This window comes from Sturnus vulgaris, unplaced genomic scaffold, assembly GCF_052056855.1.
Source record: "Sturnus vulgaris isolate bStuVul1 unplaced genomic scaffold, bStuVul1.hap1 Scaffold_192, whole genome shotgun sequence".
NCBI classification, from domain to species: Eukaryota; Metazoa; Chordata; class Aves; order Passeriformes; family Sturnidae; genus Sturnus; species Sturnus vulgaris.
In genome coordinates, this window is record NW_028276155.1 from 7,727,115 (window position 1) to 7,753,253 (window position 26,139).

The window sequence follows — 26,139 nt, forward strand, 5'->3', positions numbered from 1 at the left end:
CTCTCAGGGCCGGGCACAGCCCTGGGGGTGGCAGTGCCGGGGCTGCAGCAGGGACAGGCCATGGGCACTGCTGGGGCAGCGCTGACGCCTCAGGGCAGGGCCTGGGGGCTCCAGGCTCCTTGGCCAGTCTCTCCACAACGCTTGTCCAGCCCAATGCTGAGCACAGAAAAGCCCCGGGAGCAGCCCCAGGCTGGCCGTGGGCAGGCTGGGGGCAAACAGCATGGCTGGTGCTCTGCAAGGTCCCTGCAGGAGGGACACCCTGGCAAGGAGCAGCAGTGCAGGGGCTGATCCATCCCCACTGTGCTGGACACCCCAGGGCAGCGTCCCAGAGTGTCCTCAGGCACCTGCCAACAACATCCCCCCTCTGCAGCCCTGGCCTCTCCCCCAGCTCACACAGGAGCCGCATCCTTGCAGGCACACACACGGCAGCAGTGGCTCAGGAGCCCCTGTTTGCATTGCACACAGCAGGCTCAGCACCCCCATGGTGCTGCTGTGGGGACATGGAGCTGAGTGAGCACAAATGCCATCAGCCCCTGGGGCCATCAAGGGCTGGGGGATGGCAGGGAAACCACTCAGCTTTGTCATGGCCTCTGAATTCAGCCAGAAAGTTTGTACCCATGAGCTGTGAGTTTCCTGTCCCACTGCAGATGTTGCTCAGAGCCAGGGCTGCCTGGCAGCCATCCCCAAACTGCCCTGATCATTTCCTTGGCTTCACCTTTGCTTTCTTTACTCTTTCCTCATCTAGGTTTCTTCCTCTTGTCCATCCCCATCTCCTCCCCTACAAACAGCCCATCCCTGTTTGTCCTTTCCTCTCTGGCCCCACTCCCTATTTCTGTTCCCAAATTGCTACCATGGGAACATCCCTTGGGAAGCAGGATCATCCTCCAAGTGCTTCAGGAATTGTCTGCAGGGTCCTGCAGTGCCTCATGCTGCTCCCTTGCCAGAGGCACCACAGGCCAGGGGGGCACATCTGGGCTGCTGTGTCTGGGTGTGGGGCTCCCTGTTGTGGGCAATGAGGAGGGGCTGGAGAGGCTCTGCAGGACTGACAGGATGGGCTTTGGGGCCAGTGTGGAGAAGCTGAGGGACCTGGGCTGCTGGACCTTGTGAAGAGGAGGCCCAGGACTCATCCTGGAACAGCTGCAGGGGTGGTTTCAGAGAATCATGGAATCAGAAAAGCTGGAAAAGTCCTTGGAGATCATCATGTCTCACCTGTGCCCTGACACTACCATGACTCCCTGAGCCTCCTCTTTTCCAGGATAAACAACCCCTGGTCCCTCAGCCACTCCTCACAGGACTTGTGTTCCAGACCCCTCACCAGCCTTGTTGCCCTTCTCTGGACACGCTCCAGCCCCTCCGTGTCCATCCTAAAGTGGGGGGCCCAGAACTGGACACAGCACTCGAGGTGCTGCCCAAGCAGTGCTGAGCACAGGGGAAGAATCACTGCCCTGCTCCTGCTGGCCACACCATTCCTGACCCAGGCCAGGGGCCATTGGCCTTCTTGGCCACCTGGGCACACTACTGGCTCATGTCCAGCCTGCTGTCCATCAGTGCCCCCAGGTCCCTTTCTGCCTGGCTGCTGTCCAGCCACTCTTTCCCCAGCCTGTAGCACTGCAGGGGTGTTTGTGGCCAAAGCGCCGAACCCGTCACTTGGACTGGTTAAACTCAACCTAATTGAATTTAGGCCATGAATCCAGCCTGTCTAAGTCTGTGTACAGAGCCTTCCTCCCTTTCAGCAGATCCACACTCACACCCACCTTAATGTCAACACGGTTCCATATGGTCCTAGGATGTCACAGTTTCATGAGGCCTCCCAGTGTCACAATTTTCTTTTGGTTCCATTGGGTCCCTGGGTGTCACAAAGGCTCTTAGACCCTTGTGCCCCACAGTGTCACAATGGCACCTTGGTCACCCCAAGGCCCTGCAGTGTCACAATGCCCTCTTGGTCCCATGCGGCACCATGGTGGAAAAATTGTTTCCTTCAGTCCATGAGTCCCTCTAGTGTCACAATGGCCTCTTGGTTATACGAGATCCAGCAGTGTCACAGTGGTCTCCCTGTTTCCAAAATGACAAAAAGTGTCACAACTGTCTTCTTGATTTTATGAGGCCCCATGGAGTCACAGGGACCCCCGAATTCCATAAGGCTCCACAGTGCCACAATGGACTCCATGTTTACACAGTGTCACAATGGACCCCTGGTGACACAAGAACGTGCAGTGTCACAATGGATTCTTGGTGCCATGACACCCTGCAGTGTCAGTGTCACACTGGTGTCTGAGTCCCTCTGCAGAGCCCTCCTATCCTCCAGCACATCCACACTCACACCCAGCTTGGTGCCAGCTGCACATTTGCTGATGCTGCACTCAATGCCCTCATCCAGATCATCAATGCAAATATTGAAATCCACGCTGGCTGGCTCTGATCCCTCAGCCATCCTGTAGGTGCCCTGTGATGGCACTCAAGGTGATCTGTTCCATCACCTCACCAGGCACCCAGGTCAGGCTGACAGGCCTGCACTTCCCCACATCCTCCTTCCAGCCCTTCTTGGGCATGGGCTCACATTGGCACCTCCAGTCCTCTGGCACCTCCCTGCTGAGCCAGCACTGATGAAAAATGATGGAGAGCAGCTTGGGGAGCTCATCCAGCAGCTCCCTCATCCCCCTAGGATGGATCCCATCTGTTCCCAGAGACACCTGTGATCATCTGAGTGGCTCAGCAGATCCCCAGATGCTTCCTCCTGGATTACAGGGGTCTGTTCTGCTCCCTGTCCCCATCTACCAGCTCAGGAGAACACTTGTCCTCAGGACATCCTGGCTTATTGTTCGAAACTGAGGTCATGAATGGGTTAAATACCTCAGCCTTTTTCTCATCTTCAGTTTCTCTATTCCCCACAGCATCCAATAAAGACCTGAGATTCTCCTTGTCCCATGGTTTGCTAATAACTTATTTATAGAAATATTTTCTATTATTTTTCACAAAAGTGGCCAGGTTAAGTCCTAACTGAGTTTTCACTTCTCTCATTTTCTTTCTTCATGACCTAATAACATCCTTAAACACTTCCTGAGTTGCCTGAACCTCTGTCCAAAGGTGATGCACCCTCTTTTCTCCCTGAGTGCCTGGAAAAATCTCCATACCCAGCTAGGAGACTCATTTTCCTCAGTAGCTCATTTCTGGCACACTGGCACATGCTCCTCCTTCTCATTCATGATTTCTTTCTTGAAGTGTCTCCATTCTTCTTGGAATGCTTTGTTTTTAAGGACTGTTTCCCTTAAAAAAGTCAGTTATCCCCAAATCTGTATCCTGAATAGGCTGAATTCTGCTCTCTGTAAGGGCAGTGTAGAAATTGTGTTGATGCCCCTCCTTCTTTCACAGAATATTTAAAAACTCAATAATTTCATGGTCACTGTACCCCAAACAGCCTCTGACCACCACATCTCCCACCAACCCTTTTCTGTTTGTGAACAGCTGGAGACAGAGCTTTCCTGGGTGGTGGGAGTGTTACCAAAAATTCAGTAAAATAAAGAACTCCCAAACACCAATGTAGCATTAAAAAGCAGCATTCTTTATTCGGCTGGATACACAGGGGTACAGCTCGTCCCAAAGCCAAGTACAGGAAAGTTTCTGTTTATATTCTGTACTTTGCAAACTTATTCATTGATTGTCCTGGACTAAACACACGTATGATAATCATTTCCCCAAAATCATGAACATATTTCCCCTCCCTTTTACCCATGGGTTCTTCTGTCCTGGGGGTCTCTCTGGTGGTCCCTGGTGGTCGTGGACCCCAATGTTCCAGTTGGCCTGGCTGAGCTGGCAGGACACTGAGGCTGGGGAACTTCCAGTTCTCCTTCTCACACAACGGGCATTGTGCAGGTTCCAGAGGCCAGTGGTTTTGTAGATCAAGCATTGTGTTAGCTCAGCTGGGGTAGGCAGTTTATCATCTGGTAACATGAGGTCACAGAGTGGGCTATGACATCACAGAGTGAGGTATGCGAGGTCATTGAGTGTCACAGGCTGTCCCTGTGGCATCACAGAGCTGACTGTGACATCACAGGACAGAGGTGTGACATCACAGATGTAAGGGTCGGTCCGAAGTTCCAATTGGGCGAACAATAATTGGTTTAATCTGGAGAATGTGATTGATAGAATATATTCTCTGCAACATGAGTCAAAGTTCAAACTGGGCAAAGATAAAACCATACTCTGCTCGGTTTTAGGAGCTTGTCTTACGGCAGCTATAGAAACTCGCTCTGAGCGCAGAAATGAGGAAAGAACAATTATAGACTCTCTGCAAAATCTTGTTCAAATTTTGCAAAAACAATTAGATCAAGAAAGGAATGAGAACCATTTGTTGCGAGATGAAAATAATTTGTTAAAAGCTGCCTTAAGAGAAGAATGGGACGAAAATTCAAAGCATGCTGATTCACCAAAAGGAACACAGGAGAAGGAAGCTATTCACATTAATCCAATGTACTCTCCAAAAGACCCAATTTTGATGAAAAATTGTGGGGAACACTGCTGCTCCAACTTGAAACCTGTGATTAAAATAGAATATGATTATATCAGTGATGCACCCCCCGAGCAACCTTCTCCACAGGTTCTGGGCAGTGTACCAGAGCAAACTTCTCCACAAGTTCTGAACAATGCACCAAATCAATCTCCTGCACAGGCTCTGGGAGTTGAGCCAAAGCAGTTCACCTGCACTGGGCTTTCCCAAGGGTCTGAACATTCTCCCACTTCGGCCCACCACACTTTAGCCCAGGAATTAGAAAAGATACCCAAACCTGACAATACAGCTGTCTATCAATACATTGATGATATTCTGGTGGGAGGGGATGAAATAAAAGTAGTGGGGGATACCCAACAAAAAATAATCTCTCATTTGGAAAACCCTGATTTGCAAATTTCCTCAGAGAAAATTCAAAAACCTTCTCAGGAGGTGAAGTTTTTGGGAATTTGGTGGAAAGGAAGTATGACATGTATTCCACCTGATATTCTAACCTCCCTGGATCAAATTAAATTGCCTGAATCCAGGAAAGATATCCAACAGGATCTAGAATTATTAGTGTTCTGGAGAAAACACATCGCAGTCACTATTGAGACCCCTCCCCCTGACGGGGTGGCCCAGAGATCCTCAGTTGGGAAGTGGTATGCCCAGATAAAACATTACTGTAACATCTTCTTAGTGATAGAAAGAGCTGTAAAAAATCTGGCAATACAAGAAACTGAGAGCTTGGCAAATAGCCATGACAAACCTGCCTTGGTAAGTAAAGTAGCCACTCCTTTCTCCCCTGAACAATCAGCAAATTCTTGGTTCACTTATGCTTCTGCCAAACGAGAGGGAAAGGTGGGGAAATACAGGGCAGTAGCCCTCCCCACTTCTGCTGCTGAACAAATTTTTACTGAGGGAGAAGGCAGCTCTCAGACCGGTGAGCTGACAGTTGTTTGGAGTGTTTTCCAACTTGAGGTACAGAATATCTCTCTTGTTTACATCTACACTGACTCCTATGCTGTGTTTAAAGGAGGTACAGAGTGGCTTCCTTTTCAGCAGCAAAATGATTGGGAAGTTAACAGAATTCCAGTCCACGCTACACACTGGATAGTTCCATCATTTTAATCTCCTGCCTCCTGGAGGCAGACTCTGTTTGTGTTTACTTTTCACAGAAGAACACCGAGGGACATGAAGAAGCACCCTCCTTAGTGTTGGATGACAAACCAAGGTTTTTCCTCCTTTCATGGTGACACAAGGTGATGATGTCGCAATAACTTGTAAATTAGCAACTGGATCCCTCACCGAACCTGCAGACAGTTATGGCATAAGATCTCATGGCCAGACTTTATATTGCAAACCCCAAAATCAAGACTGTTGGCTAAACCTAACTGCTGTACAATTTTCCTGTAAAATCATGTGTGGGAAAAATGATACAAAATACTGGGGAGAACTTGATGTTAATGTTGTAACACCTACTACCCAACCACCGGTTGTGCTAAGCCCTGCAATTTTTCAATTTGGACCTTATGTAATTAGAAAAACTGGCCAACAATCCGGCATGGTCTCTCAAACAAATCAAATTATTGATGCAAAATAATGTCTCAGAAGTCCAACCAGCTTGTTCACCCTTTCTACAAACTTCTTTTGAGGGATGGACAACCTGGCTGCGGAAACGAAATCCTGCTAAAAAACGAATGGCAAGAGACATAACCGGTGTTGTGGGAACAGGATTGGGAATTTTGAATAGCATCGATTCGGAAGTACTAATGAATAAATTGGCTACCACAGCTGGAGATGTAACCAAATTACAACGGCCCCTACAAACAGCCTTAACAGCTTTGGGAGCCCAACAATGGTTGTTCTCAGTTGAATCCAGGCCCAGTTGTGGATGCAGTCAGTTGCTGCTTTAATTATAAGAGAAGGTGAGGAAGGCACTTTTCCCACTGAAATCCGAAAAATAGTCTGGGACAGTGCCACTGATTTTGAAAAAGAATTCCAGTCCTGGTGGACCTATGATCCCAGCACAAACATTGCCACAGCCTTTGTACTGACAATTCGTAATGCTTCAGTGCATTCAATATTCTCCATCATTGCATTAGGGTTGAACCATGATGGAGCTATTCTCTATCCTTTCGAGCATAGGGAATGGGCCTGTCAAATCGGTGGGAGGTGGCAAACTGTCAATTTGGAAACTTGCATTGTCCGGGAACAACAAGGGTTTATCTGTGAAAGTAATGCAATCAGAGCTCAAGATATCTGCTTGGACACAGAACAGAATGTTTGTAACTTTGAAATCTATCCAAATGAGATTCCTGAAACTGTATTAGTATATATAGGCAATGGATGTGCATGCTTTAGAACTGCTTGTGATAGTGTTTTTATAGAAAATTTGGTACTGAATACTAAAAATCATTCAAACTTTTGTGTCTGCAACTTTACTAGGATTTCAGGATGTGATTTTTCCTATGTAGCCCCAGTTACTTCTCACCATCTTTTGCAGTCAAATTACACACTGATCCACCATCTATTGCCCACTCCAATTGGAATGAACCTCTCTCTGGTGAAGCAATTGTTGCTCCACCAAGATCTGATCGAAATTTTGAAGACTCTATGAATATTTTCTTTTTTTTTTTTTTTTTTTTTTTTTTTAATTAGAATTGTTTAATCAAAAACTTGCTTTAAAAATTGATTTATTTCTAATCAATACTGAAAATTGAGAATTGTTTAATCAAAAACTTGCTTTAAAAATTGATTTATTTCTAATCAAAAATTGAACAAGTCGTTAGCAATCAACAAAATTGAACATAATTAATCTGTTTTGTTTTCCCTTTTCTCCTTTTCCTTATCCTGTCCCTTATCTTTTTCCTACTCTCCTGTCTCTGTTTTTCTGGGATATGCTACCAACGGAGACGAGTCCTGAAGACACCACAACTGAAGACTTCACTACAACTCTACAAAGGGGCGCTCTTGACGACGATCGTGAGTCACGGGGTGGTGTAAGGGTCAGTCCGAAGTTCCCCTCGATTTTGCCTCCCGACCGTCGCAAGGAGACCTCGAGGACCCCCACCCAGACTGACTCCGAACAATGGTTTACTGGCCGGGCCAGGTGGATGCTCATGACTGTGTGCTGGTGTATTGTGTTCACTGGACCGTGCTGTCGTGGCACCAACCAGAGACTGTGTTGCATCAACTGAGGACTGATTGTCCGTACCTGTCTCCTGCAGCACCACACAATAGTCCATAAATCTTCCCACCTTTTGGCCAGAGGCCACTCGCTTTGGAGAAGGACTATAAAAGAGCGACCCTCTGGAAAAGACCCTTTGAGATCTCTCCACTGATGAAGACCCCTGAGATCTCCCCACGGACGAGGACTCGTCTATCGGATGACCCGCGAGGACGCCCGTCTCGTCTGTTGGTAGCTATTCTCCCATCCCTTCCTTTCCTTCCCCTTTCCTTATCCTGTACCTCTCCCCTTTACCGTAACTGAATTGTTGGCATTTGATGAAATGCATTGCTGTTGTTGACTAAACTGATTTTCTGCTGTTGAATAAACTGATTTTGTCCCCTGCATTTTGCCTGTTTGCACCTTTGAGATCAAAAGAACCATCACGACCCCCGCTCTGCATTAATAGCGGATCGTGACAACAGAGCAGGCTGTGACATCACAGGAGGGGCTGTGTGACATCACAGCAGGGCTGTGTGAGGTCACTGCGTTGGTCACTCTGCCCCAGCCCCCCCTCACAGTTTCCCCAGACAAGTCCAAAGCTGTTCATGCCCAGCAGGGTCCCCTGTCCCCCGGGATCCCCCTGCTCCACCTGGAGCCACAGCCTCCCCCAAGGATGTTCCACAAATCAAGCCCAGAGCCTGACACGGGGACAAGGGGCCAGGGCTGTGTGACCAGGACATCAAGGCCGTGGATTATCCAGGTCACTGGGGCCTGGTTTGGGTTGCCCAGGGCAGGAAAGATGTCTGGCAGCTGGAGCAGGGTGAGGGAAGGGCCTCCAAGGTGGGGCTGGAGCCCTTTGGCTGTGAGGAGAGGCTGAGGGAGCTGGGCTTGTCCAGCCTGGAGCAGGGAAGGCTGAGGGGCTCCTCATGCCAGCCTGGCAGTGCCACCCAGGAGCTGATGGAGAACACAGAGCCAGGCTCTGCACTGGGGGGGCTGGGGGGGACAAAAGTCAATGGGTGGAAAGGGGCAGGAAAGGAGATCAGACAGGACAGGAGGAGTTAAAATGAGTCAGGCTGATTTCAGCATTTCCTCAACATCAAAATTAGCCTGACTCCTTCATCTACCAGTGACAGCTTTGAAAACAGGGCATTGTTGGAGGTGTTTAACCCCCACTCCAAGCAGAGCATCCTGATACAACACTTGACCAGCGTTTATATCTGTCACAGAATCATCTTTGTCTAAAATTGGTTTTGTACACAAATCCCTTGGGGGTGGTTGTGGGCACACAAAGAGCTAGGGAATTACAGCTTGAAAATTCTTTTTAAGGCCTGAATTTCTCCTGACTCTCAGCTCCATTCCCAGGCTGATAAGCTGCCTATGGCTTCAGTTAGGGAGGAAGTCTCCCAAGGTGATAATATGGTGAAAAACAGAGTGGAATTCATAATAAAGATTAATTCCTGGTGGATTTCCGTGGGACACACCCTGAGGTATGATCTCATGGATGTTTTTCCCAGTTGACCAATGAGCTCCTGTCCTGTCCTAGCTGCACATAACATGCTTTAAATAAAGGCTGTCTGTACAATAAAGTTGGCCTTTTTTCCCTAAAGAGGTCCGTGTGTGTTACTGTCCTTTCTCTCTCTCTCTCTCTCTTTTTTTTCTAGTGCAGTAACCACAGGTGGTAGACTCATCAGACACTGCTGGGACATCGCACAGAGCTGAGGGAAGAGCTGTGATGGTTATGAAATTGTATCCTGTTCAACTTTTGTTTGTTGACAGAGAAGAGAAACCTTCCTGTGCCTCTGAGTCTCACCAGTTGCTGACCCCCAAAGGACACAAACCTGATGAGTTGTGGTTCCCACTGCAGTGCTGGCACTTGCACCTCCCTCCATCCCCACAGCAGAGCTGCCTTGTCCCAGAAATTCCCTGTCAATGCAGGGATGAAGGAAACAGGACAGGCTGTGGGGATCAGGGGCAGGGCACAGGCAGGGATTTGGGGTGGTTGTGAGCCCAGGGCAGGAGCCAGCCCTTGGCCTTGGTGAACCTCATCCAATTGTCCTGGGCCCATGGCTCCAGCCTGTCCAGATCCCTCTGCAGAGCTTCTTGCCCTGCAGCACAGCCACACTCCCACCCAGCTTGGCCTCACCTGGACACTGACTCAGGGTGCCCTCCATGGCCTCGTCCACATCAGCAAGAAAGAGATTTCACTGCCCTGGCCCCAATCCTGAGCCCTGGGGACACCCCTGGATGTGGCTCCATTGCCCAGCACTCCTTGGGCTGGAATTCTGTTTTTTATGGAGCTGTGCCTGCCTTTGGTTTTGTTTGCTGAAAATAAATGAACATCCCTCTGTGTCTCGGGCAGCTCCTTCTCCAAGGAAAGCAGGTGGGAGTTGGTGCCAAGGAGCTGAAAGCTGCAGGCACAACCTGGAGGGGAGGGAGCTCAGATTTGAACAAGGCTGCTCTGAGTGCCAGGGGTTGGATGAGGGAAATGGTGGGGTTGGGATAGGGACAAAGTCAGCCATAAAGGGTCTTGATTTTCATATTTCTTCAGACTGCATTAGGAGGTGCTTGGGATCAATATCAACTGGAGATTCTGATAACAGTGTATAGACTGGAAAAGAAGAAACAGGAAAAAAAATATTCTGTCATTACTTTTTAAATGTAATGCATTCATTTTCAGTACAATTGTGAAATCTGTCTAATTAACCAGAATGGAATTAAAACTCAAATTATTCCCATGGGCTTCCCTTGTTAGGGTGATTTGAAATGTTATTGAGCCCTGGGGCACTGAATTCCTGAACTGAAGAGCTGAAGGCTGAACAAGCCTCTGGAGCAGTAAAATTCAGCAGCAACTTCCAAGTTGCTGAGGATGTCAGCAGCCCCCACTGAGGCCATCCCTGCCCAGAGACCGTGGGGGAATGGGCAGACAAGGAGAGCGTCCCTGGGGCTGGGGAAGCAGAACTCAGAGGCACCAGCGGGTCCAGGTGGAAATGGACTCTGGAATGTGGCTGTGAAAGCCCTGCCTGGGCTGTGCCAAGCAGGACACACAAGTCCTGACCCCATCCCCTGGCAGTGGAGACTGGTGACCTCACAGGATGCTCGTGGCTGTCCCTGAGCAGTGGGATGTGGGGTGGGAATGGTGAGGGCAGGAGAGCAGCAGGAGCCCTCCAAAGCTCTGTGGGATTGGAGAGGAGGCCACCAGCCCTGGCGCTGGAATAAACTGGTGTCTTCTCATGGGCCTTGGTGGGAGGGACAGCAGCCACAGCCAGGGGACACAAATCTCATTGCTGCTGGCAGGGGGGGTCCCAGCCCCCCAAGGCCTTTGGTCACCCCCAGTGCAGCTCTCCTAGCCTGGTCTAGGTCTGTGCTGGTTCCCTGGCAGACTTTACCCAGTGCCCCATTTCCCCAGCTCCCTCTGACCCTGGGAGCTCCCAGAGCTTTACTGATGTCCCTCTGGCCTCCCTCGCTGTTGCTTCATATAAAAAGCAGTGTTTGGCTGAGGAATGGCCAATTCCTGTGGGATTCCCAACACCTGCCTTCTTCCCACACCCTGCTAAAGCTCCCGTGGCACTCAACCAGTCCCAGGCACAGCCTTGCTTCAATCTGTTCCTTCTCTCCCTCTGCCAGCACTGAAATCCATGTCCCATCTCCAGCCCCACAGAGCAGCCCAGTCCTGTCTGGCCCTGCAGCAGGAACTGGAGGCACGGCAGGTCAGGGACAGCCACTCTGTGTCTGGAATGCTCAGCAGATCCTCAGATCCTCACCTCAGGCAGCTCCTGCAGCCCCAGGGCCAGCCCCTCTGCCCAGCAACTGTTAATTTAGGATTCCTTCCTAAGTGTGGTGTCACAGCAAGCAAGGCTTGAACCACTTGTGATGCTCAGTTTCCATGGAAACCAGCAATAGGACCCCATTGCTATGGGCTTGTGCCATGGAATTCCAGAGCTGTGATGTCACCATGACAAGCATCAGCCAAACGCGCTGCTGGTGCCCAACACCACGGCAACCAGACATGGAAATGCTAAGCCAGGGACTGTTTCCATGGTAACCACCACTTGGGATGGCTGTCATGGCAACCATCATGGATACACTGCCATGTTGCCATGGACATTTCACTGAGACCTGTTGCTGTGGTTGGCTGCCACCACAACCATTTCAGGTCCTGTTGCCAAGGCTGGTTGCCATGACAACCATCGGGGCAGTTGCCATGACAACCTACACAGACACCCTCCATTGGTGCTGTTTCCATGGCAACCATCAATTAACCAGTTTCCAGGGACTTTGTACGACATTTGCACAACTCATTTGCCATGGAAACGATCCCACAGTACTGTGGAAGGTCAGTGCCATGGCAACCATCATAAAACTCCATTGCTACAGTTGGTTGTTGTCTTGGCTTGCAAAGCAGGATGTAACCAAAAGTGTGCATTCTATCACCACCTGTTAAAACCAGGTGGGGCAGTGTTCTTTATCTTTTCCACAACCCATCCTCCCTCCAGGAGATATCTCCTATTAATGGACCACTGACTCCCAGTGCATGGCTGATAAAATTCCATCATCCCATTGGGAGATGCTCCAGCCAGGGGGAGGAGCCAAGACTTTCCTACCTAGACAAAATCTGAGCTTTAGAACATCACAGCAGCCTTTTTCCACTGGATTCCAGAGGAAAACCAGACCCTTCTACATCATCACTGGACCTTCAGAGGAAAACTGCACCTTCTACAGGAGCACTGCTCCAACTGAACCACACCTGTCACTGCAGGAGGATGCAGCCACCATTTAATGGGACTGCACCAACACCCTGACTGACTGATGGGGTGTCAGGTTGGATTTTGACTCTGTCAATGTTTTGTGGTTTTTTGTATTACTGTATTTTTTATTTTTTTTCCTAGTAAAGAACTGTTATTCCTATTCCCATATCTTTGTCTGAGAGCACCTTAATTTCAAAATTATAATAATTTGGCAGGAAAAGATTTACATTGTTCCATTTCAAGAGAGGCTTCTGCCTTTCTTAGCAAACACCTGTCTTTCAAACCAGGACAGTGGCCACGGTAACTATCCTGATGCCTCATTGCCAGGGCTGGGTGCACAGCACTGACAGTGCTGGTCCCTGGTGCTGGGGACTGGTTTGGGCTGGGAGGAGTTAACTTCCTTCCCGGGGGCTTCTCTGGGGCTGGGCTTGGATTTGGGCCAGGAAGATTCCAGGAGGTTTTTGGTCCTGCCCAGAGCCAAGGCCTTTCCTGTTCCTCATCCTGCCCTGACAGTGAGGGGGTTGGGGGAGCACCAGAAAGGGGGAGAGACACAGCTGGGACAGGGGACCCTGACCTGGCTCCAGGGGACTCCCAGGCCATGTAGAAGAAGAATCAGTCTGGAAAGAAGGGACAGAAGCAGGAAGGGGGGGATGCTGGAAGTGATGGAGTTTGTGTCAAGTGCCTGGAAAGGAGCCCTGCTTACCTGGGGAGAGATGAACACCCACCAGCCTGGGGGAAGCAGGGAGTGAATTCCTGGCTCTGCTTCCTTGCACAGCTTTTCCTTCCCCCATGGACCTGTCTGTGTCTGAGCCCTGGAGTTGTTTGGTCTCTTTCACCCTCTGGATTCTCCCCCAGTGGGTGCTGCAGTGAACTGGGAATGAGGGGCAGGTGCCAGAGAAAGGGACACAGAGATGCAGCTGTGGACTTGTCATGGCACAAGCACAGGGACCCTGAGGCACAGAAACAGGCAGGTATCATTTCACACCCTTCCCTGCTCTTTGCATTTCCTGCAAGCTTTCTGGAGCATTGCTGGAAATATTTTTGTAATTTCTGAGGTGATTTACACAACACCTCACAGGACACACTCATGGTATCAGGAGAATTATGTGATATACTACGGATTAATGTCCCTAGAAAATACCAAGGTTCTGATTAATTAGTTACTGTTTGAGTCTAGAAGTGGGCAGTACAAACTTCCATTTTTCACTTTCAACTGCTCATGTGGAAAGCACAATATATTCTTCCAGATCTTTGCACAATATTTGTTAGTCACATACAAAAAAAATTTTTATTTACATCCCTACTCAACATAAGGAACCCAAACTACTGGCCTATCCATAAGACTACACAAAAAGAAGGCAATAAATATGTTTTACTTTCCACTTCAGACAAATCTCGGATTTTTGATTTTTGATTCTATTTGAAAATTTTTCATTCTATTTGAAGATTTTTCATTCTATTTGAAGTCTGAAGAAACTTGTAGGTTTTTTGTTATCTCTAGGCTCTGAACTGGGAGTTGTCATTGTTGTGAAACCAAGATTAATCAGGATTAATACAGAAACAGATGTTCTAATCTATCCTTACACTTCTGTGGCAGAAGCTGCTGGTCCCTAGGAAAGCTAGCTGGTGATTTCTGTGTGTGTTCAAATTTTTAAATCAACAACATTTAATCCCACACTTTATATTTCAGAAAAACAATTTAATGGCATCTTAACATTGCTTTCATATCTTATAACATGCATATTTTACTCTTTATGAAGATGAAATATCTTTTAATGCAAGTAACTCTATTGAAACTTCCATTTTAAAAATTCCAAAACCGTTTTAACATAGTGAAAACAAAACAGTCTAAAAAGACAGGTCTAACAGCCAGTGAAATGGAAAAAAAACAGAAGACTTCAGGCAAAAGTGCATACATTTAACACCTACATTTCTTTCACTGTGTTATCTATTCAGAAAAACAGTAAATTTAAAAGAACAGAAGTTCTTTAAAACCAGAATTTCTAATGACAGAAGCAGCTTTGAAACAACTTTCTATGTAGTTATATTTTTTCAAAATTTTAAATTGGCTAATTTGTGTCCCAACATTTTGAAGTACAAGGGACGAAAGGTGGAAAATGCTCTGCAGGGGGATGCAGTTATAGATCTATAAAGTTTATATGTGTAAAGGAAATGAAAATAATATTAAACACACTGAGCACGACAGAAAAATGCAACAAAGTACTAACTCAGAGAATAACAACGCTGTGGAGGCACCGGGAAGCAATGCCAGGGCACTGGGCATTTCTGCATTTTAAGCAAAGAGCTTTACAGCTTCTTGAATTTTTCTTTTCCTGTCCATTTTGGAAACCGCCGCCCACCCCGCCTGGCGCATTCTCCTCATGGTTTGGAGTTTCAGTGCAGAGCCTGGAGATTTCCCATGGCATGGAGCTGGTGTCTAGGAAGGGAAATAAAGCCATCCATCAGTTTCTGTAAACAATCTCATTAACTGTTTGGCTTAATCTTATGAAAGGATAACATACCTTTTTTGGTGCTGTGGAATGTAATTGTGAAGCTTGTGGATAATCTTTGTACAATTGTTTAAACATTTCCTCTTCTGAGACTATGCTCTAATAAATTAAAAAGTTATTTAGTCACACTATATTAAAAATACTTTTTCTTTCCCTCTCAGGATATTAAACTATTAAAAAAAAAAAAAAAGATGTTTTTATGAGGCATAACAGTTGAATAAAAAGAAAGCAAATTATGTACATATAACCACAATTCCAGAAAGAGCCAATTAAGTAAAAATATACACATAAATACTGGCTTGAATGTAGAAGCCCAAACCCTTTATCTTCACTCTTAGACACAGCAGTGACCACAAAGAACTGTTCAGCACAGGATTTGCTCTCTGGCCCTTACCAGGAGGTCAGTGTGCTCAGAGCTGTCTGACTGACAATCCAGCTGGAGAAGCACTTTTTGCTTTTTCCTTGTGCTCTGCTCCGAGGGCAGGTTTGTGCTTCTTCCACTTTGCAGTTTATCTGTTGGAGGAGTCTTTATAATATATGTCTGGGAAAGAAAATGTTTGTAGTTTTAAATTCTATTTTATGGGGTAAATATAGAGTCTAAACCCAATCTCATGACCCACTTTACAGTCTGAGTGTCCGAGAAGACACCTGAGAGACGTGGTGGAATTATTTTCTTTCCATCCAAACACGAAGCAAAGACTCAAACAAAGTGGGGTGGGGTAGAAATATCCTTTTTTTGGTAGCCAAAGTAGGAGAATGAACAGGAAGCTGTGGAAGAGTTGAGTTTCATGGCACATTGTTCTTGATGTTTATCTGCAGAAATTCTGGTTATTCTCAATTGCAGCCACTACACGTGGACTGTATCAAACATCTCAGAAAATGGAAACTAACAAAACTGCAGGAAGAGGCTTTCAGAGAAGGATTGACAGCAATATCAAGATTGGTGTTACTTGAAACAGCCCTTTCACTAGAAGTTAAAGTGAGAAACATTGCAATAGTTAGAAAGGTAACACCAAAACGATGGTGGATTCTGTTGTTCCAAGATGAAAACCACAAGCAAACTCCCGACAGGGAAGAAGGGCAAGTTCTGCAGTATTCAGTATTCAGGAATACTTTGATACTTCAGTAATTTTTACAGCTATATAAACTTTTTTCCCTTCCATAGAGAAAAAAGTGCTTTTATAAATGGACACTTTTGAAGACTAAGTAAAACAATTCTAGAGATATAAAACAACAACTGAGAAAGAAAAATGACACACTGGGAGCCCTTCCATAAACTGCTGTCTAATGTCTCCATGGAATGGTATCACCCTTTAAAATCCCTGCTTATCTCAGGAAAAAAAAATTAAGCATCTACAGAGAAGTAAGAAATACAGAGAAGTAAGAAATACAGAGAAGTAAGAACAGAAAATGTGTTTTGCTGAACACAAATAATTTATCATGGCACTTCAATTGATTCTACACATATAAATACTTCCAAACTCTAAAACCAATTAAAAAGTTAAAGTTACCTTGTGTTTCTTTTCACTTTCAGGAATCATATTTCGAGGGTGCTCTTTTACAAGATTCTCCTAAAACAGAGTTATGTGATAGGAAGGAAATATTTATTTGAATTCAGTTGTTAAGAATCTTCTTGGTGTAATTACAGAACACAGTTTATAATCACAGACTGTTACAAACTTCACACAAATATATGACCAGACACGGTTTTTCTATTCAATTTCATTCCTTACACAACTTCTAGAGCACAAGCCCAGGCCACACCTCACCCACACTGCTCAGTTAGTGAAAAACTCCACCTTTTCTTCGATTTCTGCTTTCAGCTGCTCCTTAAGGGATGACAGTTCACGTTTCAAACATGACAGCTCATTTTCCTAAAAACAATTAAATAAAGGCTAGGGTTAACTATGCCCAATCCAGAAAAAAGAAAACAGTCCAAAATACTTAATAGGGATATTTATTAGATACAAAAGATAATTCTATTTGTTTTTCAACCCTATACATGAAGCTTTGCTTTACCTTGTTTAAAATTAAAGACTGAAGTACTATAGGAAACAGGTAGTTGATCATAAGTGTTCAAGGTAAGACCTTAAAACACTTGGGAGAATGGGGTGAGAGGGCAGAATCGAACTATTTAAAACAAAAATTTCCTATTCAAACTGTGAAGTCAGAACATGACACACTGGCTGGAAGAGTAGACACAAACACACTGCTACTCCCATTTAGTTTTAGAAGCATTTGGAGTTTTTAGTGCCCAGAATAAGATCTGTAAGACAATAAAAGGAAATAAATTAGTGGTCTGATTTTTACTGTTCAGTCCCACTAAAGCAGATAGTTAACCCCTCCCCAAATATTCAATAGGAAGAAGTAAAACATGACATTTATAATTCTATTACACTCAAGGTGTGTGGGTTTAACACAGCTTGGCTCTCAGTGGGGGTGGAGTGTTATAAGAACATATTCTATTATTGGCTTTTCACAAATATTAAAATGAATGCTGTATGTATAATGTTGGAAAACTCTGCTGTATGAATATAGTTTCTTTTAGTTCTGCTATTAACAAAATTTAGAAATAGTAGTGTGATAAATACATATATTTTTCTTGGAGTATAAAATGATGATGTAAAAAGGTTTTGTTCATGTATGAGAACGATAAAAATGAGAGAATGGTAAAAAAAAGATAATCAGGAAATTGTTCACATTCTTGGATTATTGGACACCAGAACCCCAGGGAAGAAAAAAAAATGATTTACAGGTTGGGGGGGGGGATGATTTTGAATAATGCTTGAAGATCTATGAATATACAACATGTTGATGCATTTAAAGAAGTGTTTTCTGAGTTAGTGGGTGGTCTTGGCTGAATGTCAAGCACCAAGCCTTTATAACCTTTTGCTTTATTTTTTTTGTCTCATTTTTTTTTATTCAACCTTTTAAATTTTACCAGGAAAGGGAACCTCGTTTTTCACAGAAGGAAGCCACAGAAGTGGCTTCGGAGAGAGAAAGCTTCTTCTGAGTCCAGCAGAGCCAATTTCTGAAGGTGCTGATGATGGACACATTGCTGGTCTGATTTTAAAAGTTGGTAATGCTTCTGTGATGACAGATTTAAGGAAGAAAAAAACTGTGTGCACTTCTTCTTCTTCTTCTGAGGGGTGGAAATGTGCGGCAGTAACGGCTCTGCAGTGTTCTCATCCCTCATGGTTTGAGGGAGATGTTGCAGTGTGTTCTCATCCCTCATGGTTTGAGGGAGATGTTGCAGTGTGTTCTCATCCCTCATGGTTTGAGGGAGATGTTGCAGTGTGTTCTCATCCCTCATGGTTTGAGGGAGATGTTGCAGCGTGTTCTCATCCCCTATGGTTTCAGGGAGATGTTGTGGTGTGTTCTCTTCTCAATAATTTGTTCCATTCCCCCCTGCATTGTTAAACTGTACCTTCCCACCTAGTTGTCCATCTTGCCCTAAACCTGCCCCTTGATCCAGAATATTCCCTGTTCCTCCCACCATTAAGTTGTCAATCCCACTTTTTACCTACCCTTTACTTTGGAAACTTCCCTGTCAATTCCCTGTTCTTTGAAGCCCCATTGATCTGTTTCAATTGTTCCCTCCCCGTGTTTCCTTGGGTTATGTATTGTAAACCTCACCTTGTGCTCCTCCCCAGCCTTCCCCTATTGGTAAAGAATTTGTGCCCTCCCCGAGAACCTCCCCTGTATAAATGTCCCTGCACACCCAGTTTCTTGGTCTGTCATCCCTGGAAAACTGAGATCAACCTTTCAGAGCTGCAAAACCCTGTAAGAACTTTACAATTGATAGAACTTGAGTAAAAATGAACCTGCAGACAACAATTTTCTCCTGAATCAGAGAAGGGGAAAAAGTGAAGACACGTGAAAAGAACGTGGTGACACTAAAGTCAGTGAGGGGAAGGAAGGAAAAGAAGTGCTCCAAACATCAGAGCTGAGATTCTTCTGCAAGCCATAGTGAGGACTATAACACACAAACTGTGTCCCTGGAATTCACAAAGCACATGGGGGAATGCACAGATCCACTCACAGCCCATGAGAAAAGGTGCCCATGCTGGAGTGAGTGGATGTTAAAAAGCTGCCATCTAGTGGGAAATTCAAACAAAGAGAGAAGATAAAGAGGCCCCTTGTTTCCAAACCAGAACAGCTCATCCTCAAAAGACTTCACCCCATGAACTAATGGCCCATGCACAACAGTTGTGGGAATTCTGTTTGCCTGTGGGAGGGACTCATGTTGCAGCAGGTCAGGCAGGACTGCTACTCCTAAAAAATAAAACCACACTGGAAAAGTTCAGAGAGAACTGTCTCCATTGGGAAAGACCCCACAGCACAGCAAGAAACTCCCTAAGCAAACTGAAAAAAGATTTTTACAAGTGACAAACTGACTAGAGATCACGTTTTGTCTCCCTGTGCTGTTGGTGGGCAACAGGGAGGGACTGGGATAAAAGGTGTTCTAAAGGTTTATTTTAATTCTCATTACCCACTTTTAAATCTATTTATAATACATTTTCTTGATATTGTTGAAGTTCGAACTTGTTTTACCCCTAAAGTGTTTTTCTCCTAATCCTTACCTCAATTCATGAACCCTTCAATTTTTCTTTTCCCTCCTCTACTCAACTACAGAAGAGAAAAATGAGTGAATGGTTTTTTTGTGCGTGCCTGAAGCTCAGCCAGTATCAAACCACTACACAAGAACATCAGCCCCTCCACTGAATTATTTAACATTGGAAAGTACTCCTTACCAGTGCTCTTTGTGATGATAACTGCTTTTGCTGATTAATTTTATATACTCTTAATTCTGCATCTTTTTCTTCAACCATTTTATCATATTCGTTCTGTGTTAAAAAAACCAAACCAACAACAAACTCAAAACATGTGATTTGTAACATGGAAATGTTACAATTATAGATCTATCCAGTCTTAAATCATCATTTTTTCAAACCAGGCTCCTCAGAAGATTCAGAAAGCACCATGAACAAACACTGATGCTTCTGCAGAAACTGCAGAAATCAAATGCTCAGTGCAGTATTATTTTGTGGACTGGCAGAGAGTGCTTTATTTCTATGCAATATTGTTCAGCAGCTAAGAGCCAGCCACGCTGTTTTTATTAATGGGATCTGCTAAAGATACTGCAAAAGAGAGTAATAGAAAGGTAAACTAAAATGCGTCAAAATAAACTGCTGACAGGCACTAAGTAATTCCCCCAGAGAAGGAGGCCAAACTGATACTGAAAAATACTGCATTCAAGGGTATTAAACGAAGCCTAACTTTAAAACAAAAAATTAAATCCTAGAAGTTTAGAGAAATGAAATTTATCTGCCCACAGGCATGTTTCCAAAATCTTCAAATGAATTTGATTTTAGGTGATGAAAAGTCAAGCATGTGTTCAGCTTCCTTTTCCCAGACTCAGGCCTCTTTGTGGGTTTGAAGGGTTATTAACACATTACAAATGCCAGCAATCAGTAAAATCTCTTACCTTGTGCTTTTCCATAAGTGCCACCATTTCAGTTATCTTGTGCTGACAGTGGATATCAGTTTCTCTCTGTATCACTGCTGCTTCCTCATAAAGCAACCTCAGCTTTTCTACCTGGGAGCAGTAAATTGCATTTCATTCATAAACATAGCAATATATATTTTAAAAATATTACTTTAATTTCTTCTTCCCCCTGTGGGTGCAATGTAGTCTTGGACTTCATTTGCTTTAGAGATCCTTTTCAAATCTGACATCTTTTATGGAGACTGTTAAAATGGGCAAGATTAAAGGTACAAGTTCACTTTGAACCCAAAGGCCATTTCAAGCACTCTGCCCTAACATTTCTTAGCATTACCATAAAAACATGTGTGGGCAAAAAAATACTAATATGGGAGAAGTTATAATCTCATTTAGCTATGCTGACTTTATACCAAGGGTAGAATTTCTTTGAACTATATCTAGAAAGAAAGAACTTTCAACTGGGTTCTTATTTTCAAAGACATATTCAAATACGTCAACTTAAGCACCTGATGTACTAAAGCTTTGCTCACAGGCATACACAACAACCATTTCTGTTGATAAGACTGAAATGTAAGAGCAAGGGCTCTGGCCAATAAAGCTTCATAAAAACATTTTAAATAAAAAAAAATTAATTGCAGTAAAAATTAACACCTCTCACCTGTTCATTAAGTTTCTTTTCATTCACTTTTCTTGTTTCTATCTCTTTTTGATAGATGTCAACTGCTTCCTTATGTTGCTTGTTCATATTTTCCATCTCTAACTGCAATTTATTCACCTTTTGAGAATGCAGAATTGCTGCTGTTATTTGTTTAGGAATTAATATGTTAATTTTTTTTTCCTTTTATTTTTGAGCAGAAGCACACTGTTACTTATCAGGTATATGATTAAAGTGTTTCCTATTTAAAAGTTGAGCTTTTTTTTATGAAGAACTGAACTTTGTCCTGAAGTGAGTTAGAAAACACTCAAAGAAACAATGGCAACAGCACAATGGGAAAGACTGCCCTAAAGGCTGTGAATTCCTTGGAAAAAAACAAATACAGATGGAGATTTTATTCTCTCTCTTGTAATTCTATGTAAGATTTTCGCAGGTTTTATGGGACATTTTCCTCCCAGCTGTGCATTTTGATTACAGTTTTTCCTTTTAAGTTTCTCATATGAATATCCTCCCAAAAGTCCACTTCTTTCTCTAAGTGCAGTACCCAAAGCTGGACACAATGTTCCCATCAGAGGGATTTACAGTGCAGAACACATTTAAAGAACAGCCTGAAGTGAGTAATGTATGTAAGTCTTTTAAATGCTTTTCTGTCACAATGGGGTTAATGTTCAGTCCACTAACAATAAAAGGAAAAAAAAGAAAGGGACTGATTGGAAACATAATTAACTGTGATGTGAAGTCCATCTAATTTAAATGTTCAATAGTCAGTGCCCAATGATTAAAAATGGAAGCATCTTCTAAAAACTATGAGCTCATTCCTGCAAAATCTGTATCCTAAATCCATAAACCAGCTCACAAAGTATTTAACAAATATTGTCATTAGTTACACAGGGACTTAAAAACACTCACTTCATCTTCTGTGTGATGTCATTTAAACCTACCTTCCCTTCATGAATACTGTTTTTCTTGCTTTCTGCAGTGATTTTCTTTTTCAGCACCTGATTCTGTTGAAATAAAACAAAACAAACACTGCACTTTAATAAGTTAACAGAATTATGTAATGGTTTAACTGTGTCGAGAATGTCAGAATCTTCAAAATTCCAGCTTTCATCAAGTTCCTGTTATTGAATGGAGTTCATTCCATAACTCTCTCTTGTGCAGTTCAGGTTCCAGAACGATTCTCCAAACAAAAGAATGCTCAGATAATTACTGTGAAAATCCTGTTTCTTCATGACCTTAAGAAAGGCTCCCCCTGAGCAACAACAGGGAATAACAAATGAGGGGCAGAATGGGAATTAAAACTAAGATGCTGCTGACAGAAGGTGTGAAGTTGTCATGACCAAAAATACAAGTTATATATATTTTACAGTGAAGTTTCTACAATTTGTGATAGTGCAGAATTTTTTTCTACAAGTGGTAACTGTGATAGGTCCTTATTACAAGTACATAAATAATACTATATAGTAAATGAAAAAAGTGTAAGTTTGTTAAAGATATTATTTTTGTAATTGCTTTTTTCAAATTAAGGCTAATTTAACAGATCAAGTGATTCCAAAGACGACTCCTTAATTTGATCAGTTAGGATAAGAAAGGAACATTTTTAAATTACATAGGTGTATCTAAAGATATCACAGCAGATGAAAAATGCTGAAAAGTCACCCCAAAATACCATGTGTTGATGTATTTGTGACTCTCAAAATCTCTACACACCTCCTGCTGCAACTCTTCAAAGCATTTGGCTTTATTTTCCATCTGTTTCTTTAAATTATTAACCTGAAAGAGATATTTCAAACATTAATTAGTTAAGTCCTAAACATTACGCCCTGTGTTAGCAATTGCTGTTAACATTCCCAAACATGCACTTGCACCAGTCTGGTTTATTCTGATGGGATTGAAACACAAGCTGATGTCTTAGAATGACTGGAGTTTGAGCCATAAAGTATTACAAGATGTTAATTAATTTAATTAATAGCAGTGAACCAGTTCCTTAGTGGTTATAGAGTTAAGAAAGAAGAAGGAAAAAACCTCCAGTATCTTCACAATTTCAAAAATACTTTGTATGAAGTTCCCTACAATCTACGAAAAAACGAATTTTCCCAATTATTTTCTAGACTCTTCAACTGCTTTTCCTTTCTTGAAATTTCATTTTCAAGACTCTTAATCTGAAATTAGAATTGTAAATCTTTGACTTTTACAATTAAATTATGAAATCTGTTTTAATGCTAAAAACCCCAGGTTGCTTTGAAACTACAGAAAGTAAAAATAATTGAATCCATTTAAGCTAGAACTCACATTACATATAAAAACTAATCTAGAGCCCATCCATCACCCAGTGGATATATGAAAAAAAAAAAAAAAAGAAAAACAGGTTCCCTGTTTGCCTGAAATCAAACAAATCTTTAATATTCAATTTCCCAGCAAGGAATAAACATCCCTGTGACTGTGCTTGTCTTTCAAAATACCAGGGCTCAGCATGTGGACACACAATGTCACAGCTGGCAGCAGCTGTGACAGGAGAAAGCCCCTGGCAGAGACCACATCCCCCAGGCAGAGCTTTGCACAAAAAATCCCAACAAACATTTTACATTTCAATTCTGTCCTGCAGGCTATGTAACATATTTCCATACGTACGTTTTCTTCTTTTTCATCCAGTTTACTTTGAATCTCTTCACCTGTCTTTGCCATTTTCTCCTTCAGAGACTCCAGTTCATTTCTAAGGGCCAAATTAACAAGCATTAGTAAATATTTACTTCTTACCTTCAACTTCCTTTCAGTACTAATAAACTCCTGTTTTATTTTCTACAAAGAGCTGCTGATGTTGATGGGAATTTCATAAGCTGCTCAATGAAAATGTTCTTAAAATGAAGCAACATGCCTAGTAAGTCAAGATGTGAACTGTCCATACTTTTTATTTTAAGTAGGAGAAGATGTTCCAGCTAAGCTAAGGAAAAGACATCCTAACCTGGACTATTGTAATGCAGCTCTGAAACATGGGAGGCTGCCTGTCTATTGAACTGATGGTACAGAGATTTCTGCAGAGTAACACTCAGCCAGTTTTGCCTTGTCACATTTCATCCATAACCCTGAACTTCCATTTTCATTTCCTTCACACCTAACATGTCTAATGCACAACAGGACAGCTCTTTCTATGTAAAACAAAATGATGGCAGACATTGTTCCTGTAGCAACAGGTATTTCTAATCTGATAAAATTTGTACTTGCCAACAGCAGAACTGAACAGTTTCTGTTTAGCTGTATTATCTAGAAAAATATTAATCAAAAAAATCCCAGAAAGCAACATATGAACACAACTAACTATCTGAATCTACTTCCTTAAACAATATCAGATATTAATATTTGTTTTTACTTGCCTTAGCTGGCCATTTGCCTCTTCTAGGTTTACAACTAACAGCTTTGTATTTTCTTCCTTTTTCTCACTATCCTAAAAAAAGACCAAAGTCAGCAAAGAAATAAAATTCAAAGCGACTTCTTAAAAAATTCAAAGACATCCAAAGCACACTGACCTGCCTTATTCACAAGTGTAAATACACTTCTTGTCCAATTCAAGCACAAAAAACAGTTTAGGTACTCTACAGAACCATGTCATGTTGCAGTTTATCATCTGATTTGTAAAACTGAGCACTGTCCTTTAAAAAAATCTGGAATTTTACAACTTGCCTCTTGTTTTTCTTGCAGTTTCTTGAGTTCTGCAGCCACATCATTTCTCTCCTGTGCTATTTGATCTTTCTCTAGTGAAAGCTTATTGAGACACACTGTTAGTTGTTCATTCTTTAACCTAATTTAAAACAAATGGCCAAGAGGAATAAGAACATGCATTTTGAAATCTCCTTTGAAGTTAAATATACCCATTATCAAGTGTTACTCCGTGCTGAAAAAAGTCCAGGCCTTTATCTACAAATACAGGATTTGCAGCAGTCACAGTGATATAAAAAGGAGACAGAAGAAGTAAAGAAAATCAGAGTCAACTTTTACATAAATATAATGGTCCGTGAAGATGATGTAGTTCAAAGCAGGATTAACAATGAATTCAGAAACTTTCTCTTCTTGTTAACAAAGTCAGAGATATGGAAGAACTACATATTCCATAGAATAATACAAATAGAGAAAATGTAATTTACAACTGTAAGTATATAATTTATGTTATATTGTGTGATTCAAAACTTCCATTAGAAAACAATCACAGCTCATTTCACTGTGTATTAAAGTAACTTCTATATAACACCAAAAAGAATTAAATACTGTATTTTCAAAATAGTCATACGTCTCTTGTTGAAGATCTGTTTTCAGAGCCAAAAGTTGGTTTAAATGATCCTGCTCCTTTTCAGCTGTACTAGTCAGCTGTGCTTTCAAACCATGCATTTCTTTCTGCAGAAGGAAAAGGAAGAGTTTTGAGCACACATGTGTAAACTACAACTCATGGTGGTTGTCAGACATGAGCTATCAGCACAAGGCTTTCAGAAGAACCAAACAACATCCACACCATGGGTTATCCAGACTGTACCTTTACATATCTCTGCTGGGATATGAAGTGGTGTGAGATGAGAGCTCTGACACCAGTGCTGTACCTGGCCCCTGCTGTGAGTTTAATTACCCAGTCTGCAAAACTATTAAATTAGAGTCCTTGGACATCATTTTAAATAAAGATATTTGCTTCAGACTTTACAAGCTTTTGCATTCATCTAAATAAAAAAGACTAAAGAAACATCAGAGAATTCCAGTTCTATAGGATAGAGCAGAAAGGCAATCAACAGGGCTGTGCCTCCATCCTCAGTACAGGCACTGTAGGAGTGCAAGGGGCAGCAGCCAGGCCCCTGTGCACAGGAGGACAGAGATCTCCTGCTGTCACTGCTGTGACAGCTCAGGGTGGGACACTGCTCTGTGTGCTACTTCCATGAACTTGTGTTCAAGTTGGGATGTGTAACTTGACTATTTATAAAACATGTTTTATTATTGCCCTATTTCACACCTCTCTGATTTCTCTCTCCAAATTTTTCTCTCTCTGCAATTTTTTTACAGCAGCCTCAAGATCCTTCTTCAGCAAGAATCC

At 43.2% G+C, this 26,139-nt stretch overlaps 1 protein-coding gene and 1 long non-coding RNA gene across 2 annotated transcripts in view; one reads left to right on the forward strand and one right to left on the reverse strand.

Moving 5' to 3' along the window:
- Nucleotides 1-26,139, forward strand: part of LOC148218288 (uncharacterized) — a 256,820-nt gene that overhangs the window by 214,618 nt on the left and 16,063 nt on the right. The gene's annotated exons all lie outside the window — the stretch shown is intronic.
- Nucleotides 20,297-23,935, reverse strand: LOC148218291 (synaptonemal complex protein 1-like). Its single transcript, XM_088157891.1, has 5 exons — nt 23,703-23,935; nt 22,782-22,844; nt 22,013-22,075; nt 21,075-21,191; nt 20,297-20,509 (listed from the first exon to the last, which is right to left on the reverse strand). The coding sequence occupies exons 1-5, from the start codon at nt 23,805-23,807 to the stop codon at nt 20,366-20,368; spliced, it is 492 nt and encodes a 163-aa protein (XP_088014017.1). The 5' UTR covers nt 23,808-23,935; the 3' UTR covers nt 20,297-20,365.